Source organism: Echinops telfairi, unplaced genomic scaffold (assembly GCF_000313985.2).
Source record: "Echinops telfairi isolate 266 unplaced genomic scaffold, ASM31398v2 ScPeMD7_7468;HRSCAF=8506_0, whole genome shotgun sequence".
Lineage (NCBI taxonomy): Eukaryota > Metazoa > Chordata > Mammalia > Afrosoricida > Tenrecidae > Echinops > Echinops telfairi.
In genome coordinates this window covers 55,829,498-55,834,247 of record NW_022111369.1, presented here as the reverse complement: position 1 = coordinate 55,834,247, position 4,750 = coordinate 55,829,498, and the positions used below count along the sequence as shown (strand labels likewise).

At 45.1% G+C, this 4,750-nt stretch overlaps 1 protein-coding gene across 1 annotated transcript in view; it reads left to right on the top strand.

The window, feature by feature from the left end:
* Positions 1-4,750, top strand: part of BEND4 (BEN domain containing 4) — an 84,174-nt gene that overhangs the window by 45,862 nt on the left and 33,562 nt on the right. Inside the window, exon 2 of the mRNA XM_004703147.4 lies at positions 719-1,285. Within this exon, the coding sequence (XP_004703204.2) occupies positions 719-1,285 (567 nt within the window). The remainder of the gene's footprint in view (positions 1-718; positions 1,286-4,750) is intronic.

Below are 4,750 nucleotides of genomic sequence, written 5' to 3'. Positions count from 1 at the left end.
ACCCTTAGGATCCAGGTGCGGGGACTCTGCACCCAGGCCACGCATCTTTTCAGGAGTTTCGGTCATGTCCTGAGACTGACAGAGGCCAGCCTAAACTTGGGCCTGGACAACAATCCAAGTCTGTAGAGACATTACATGTTCAGTCAGGAGGAATAATGGGCCAGAGACACCGAGTGGCACATGCGGTTTTGCTTTGAGGTGGCTCTGTCTTCCCGGGGCCGCTAGCTCTACCTTAGATTCCCAGGGACCTCTTCAAAAAGACTTCTCTCTCTTCTTCAGTTTGCATCTGGGAGCAGCGCACTCTCGGCAGGGATTGTATCAGCTGATTAATAGCAAGGGCATGAGGGCACTCCAGAAATAGAAGTAATGATTGCTGTAAGTCCTCCTATCAATGACGAATTGAGTCTGCGGTGGCTGGCTCGATTCATTAGAATAAGGATATTAATGAAGCCGAAGGTGTGAGGGGAGACCCATGCAGGGTGGTTTGCGCTATGGCCAAAGTTGCAATCCATCTATTTCCAGTGTGGTCAGGCTCTGCACCCAAGGCAGGACAATAGGAAGCTGTTTGCCACCCATCGCCAATTCCCTGTGGGCCCTTGGTTTGCCCCAGAGGGGAAACGCGTATTATTAGAGTCCCAGCCGTGAACCGTAAAGTGATTGTGGAACCGTGCCCCTCCTTTGGCTGGCTGTCTCTGACCTGTCTCCTGGTTCCTTTCAGAGAGTCGCATGATCCTGGATGCCTTTGCCCAGCAGTGCAGCCGAGTTCTCAGCCTCTTAAATTGCGGAGGAAAGCTCCTGGACTCCAACCATTCTCAATCGCTGGTGTCTTGCGTGAAGCAGGAAGGCTCGAGTTACAACGAGAGGCAGGAGCAGTGCCATGTTGGGAAAGGAGTCCACAGTCAGACCTCAGACAATGTAGATATAGAGATGCAATATGTGCAAAGGAAACAACAAACCTCGGCCTTTTTGAGGGTTTTCACAGACTCCCTACAAAACTACCTGCTCTCCGGGAGCTTCCCGACTCCCAACACCTCATCGGTCAGTGAGTATGGCCACCTGGCTGACGTGGATCCTCTGTCAACCTCTCCCGTGCACACACTGGGCGGCTGGACCTCCCCAGCCACCTCCGAATCACATGGTCATCCGTCCTCATCCACCCTGCCCGAAGAGGAAGAGGAGGAGGAAGAGGAAGGCTACTGCCCTCGTTGCCAAGAGTTGGAGCAAGAGGTTATTTCACTGCAACAGGAAAATGAAGAGCTCAGAAGAAAACTAGAGAGTATCCCAGGTATTCATTCTGCCTTCTTCCTTACAGGCCAGCTGCAGCTCTTCTTGTATGTGTGAATGTACGTGGGGTTGGGGACCAGCCATGCAGAGAAGCCACAAAAACAGGTATTTTTGAGGGAACCTAGGTAAAGATCCCTGGTGGCATAGTGGTTACTCATTGGGCTACAAACCGCAAGGTTGCAGTTCAAAACCACCAGCCACTTGATGGGAGAAAGATGAGGCTTTCTACATTTGTAAAGAGCTACAATTTCAGAAACACACAGGGCAGCTCTACTCTGTCCTGCTAGGATTGCTGTAGGTCAGAATGAACTCTATGGGAGGTGAGTGAGTGAGTGAGCTCACCTAGTGCAATAGCAAAATTTCAGGATGAGCCACATGCTTCCCCCCTCTTAGTTTAAGCTACAGTGTGCTTGGGCATAGGCCCGAAGATCATAAAAAACCCTAGTTGCCATACAGTTAATTCGAACTCGTGGTGAGCCGTGTGTGTGTCAGAGTAGAACTACGCCTTAGAGGTTTTCAATGACTGATTTGTCAGAGCTAGCTCACCAGGCCTTTCGCCCAAGGCACTTCCAGCAGACTGACCACTCACCTTTCAGTTAGCAGGTGCACTAACTGTTGGCACTACTCAAGGACTCCCTGGGAGTGCAGTGCTATTAAAAGCTATCTCTAGTGATATAAAAGTCGTTCCAGGGTGTAGCGCAGGGAGATGGAAACAGACCAAGTGCACAAGCCTAAAGTTGCTGCCGAACACTGTCCTGTTCATGTAAGATGGCTTTTGCAGTTTAAAGATTTGGCTGTGTGCATTTTATTCGTTGATTACTGATAGAAATTAAAATGACCATTTCAGAGACAGGAGTGGTAGGATGGGGTAAATGGTATCTTCTATTCCATTCATCTCCTTCACCTTGTGAACTTTCAATAGGCATAGTCTATCCATAGCAAACACCCTCCCTTAAGCCCCACCCAGTCAAAGTTAGCAAGAAACTGTATTGTCAAACTAATAGGGTTAAGATAGACCAATAATTAAGCTTGCCCAAAACTAAGCTCCTGGCTAAATGTGAGGCATGTCCTCCCTCTTAGATGTATAAAGTGATGAAGACATCTTTAAAGAGTCCTGGTAGTACAATGGTTAATGACTCAGCTGCTAACTGAAAGATTAGCGGTTCCAGCCCACCAGCCGCTCTGCGGGAGAAAGATTTGGCTGTCGGCTGCCGTAAAGACCACACAGCTTTGGAAACCCTCCTGGGAAGTTGTACTCTGCCCTACCGTGATGCTCTTAGAATTGACTTGTTGGCAATGGGGTTGGGTTGTTTTTTATTTTTGTTTTGTTTTGTTTTTAGTTTGCCTTTATTTTTTGTTTTAAAGACATCTTTGGGGCTAGATAGTCTCTGGTCTACAGAATCATATTTTGACTGTTTTAGAAGGCATTGATTTGGCTTTAGCAAACTGCTGATTTTTAAAAATTACATGTAACCCTCCAGTCCACAGACTCACTTTTTAGTAAGTTAAATGAATATATGTACTAACCTAAAAAAAAAAACCAACAAAAAAAGCCCCAGACCTACTGCTTTGGTGTGGATTGTGACCTATAGCAACACCATACGGAGTAGAATTGTTTTGTAGGGTGCCAGAGATATAGATCCTTGTGTAAGCAAACTGCCTCATCTTTCTCTTGACAAGTAGCTGGGAGGTTTGAACTACAGACATTTAGGTTAGCAGTCCAAGACTTAACTGACCGTAACCCCAGAGCTCCTTTATCTATATATGCATGTAATATGTACAATAATGCATATTAATTAAAAATATTGAAGACTGAAAAGAAATAAACACACATGTATGTTCTTTTCCTAACTCATGTATTCATACCACCTAGAAGGACATGATGTTGGATAGAGGGACAGTGGAAAAGAGGAAGGCCCTCTACACAATGGATGGACACAGTGGCCGCCGCAACCAGGGGCTCAAACAAAGGACGATTGTGAGGGTGTCGCGGGACTGGGCAGTGTTTCGTTCTGTTGTGTAGGGTCGCTGTGAGTCAGAACCGACGCAATGGCACCTAACAGCAACAGTGACAATTTGCAGGTGATCTAGGAGCCAAAAAAAGGTTGAAGAGAGTTATCCACTTGTTCATTCATACACATCGGCTAAACAAACAAAAGAAGAAAGGGGGGGAAACCCAACCCTCTGCCCTCCAGTCCGTTCTGGCTCCTGGAAGCCTGTAGGACAGAGGAGAACCGCCCATTGGGTCTGAGAGGTCACACCTCGACGGGGCAGATCCCTCTCTTTCTCCCGTGAGCGACTAGTGGATTCAAGGCACTGGCCTTGTGCCTCCTGTATAAATAGTGAGCTTTTCTTAAAAGTGTGGTTCTGAGCATTTGTAATTGGACAAAGCCCCTTTCATTGCGACTAAGGTACACCTGACTCAAGTCATGCTGTTTTTTATTTTGTAATGAATATTTTTAATAGTTTTGATGGCATGTAGTTCACATAACCTACAATTTAGTAGTTCAATCATATTATGAAGAGTTGTGCAATCATCACCACACTCAATTTTAGAACATGTTCTTCTCTTTTGTAGTCGTTGTTGTTAGCTCCCTATTTCCCCCAACCTCTTCTTCAATGCCCCTAGATAATTATTAATCCAGTTACTATCTTACAGATTTACTTCTACTGAATTTCTTATACAGAAAAACATACAAAACAAGAAACAAACATACAAAACTAACGATGACAAAATAAAACAGAGAAAAGGTTCAGTTGAAAAGATGGCAGAAAATATTAAAAACTTGAAGAAATTTTAAATGGGTCAAAATGGAGAACACACGATAAGGTGTTGGTACATTTTAACCTCACCACATCTACCATCATCACGTTTACAGTGCTCTCTGTCTGATAGCAAGGCTATTCACATCCCGGGACTGTGGTCAGAGGGGGTCACTGGAGGCTTGATTCATGTGGATACCTTGAAGATAAACCTTGGCTTTCACTGTCATCCGTAGCTTTCGGTAAACTGGTGGCTGTTCAGAACTGAAACTCTGATACCGTTTCCTCCTCCAGATTTGGATTTTATTACTTACAATCCTTGGATCACACAGGCTGGTATGCTTCTTCCATGTGGACTTAGTTGATGCTTCACTTAAATGACTGCTTGTTTGAAGACAATCCTTTAAGATCTCAGAGGCTATTCTTTCTGAGAGTCAGACACTATCTGATTTCCTTAAAAACTACATTTTCCTATAGCGCCACCACAGTATTTTTTAATCGCCTCATAGGTGTGTGAAAGCTGATCAATAAATAAGGAAGACTGAAAAGTAATGGATGCATTTGAATTATGGTATTGGCAAAGCATATTGGAGGTACCACCGACTAGCAGACGAACACACAAAGTTTGGAGAAGTAGAGCCAGGATGCGCCTTAGGAGGAAGCGAGGTTGGTGAGACTTCATCTCCTCTACTTTGTACCTGTT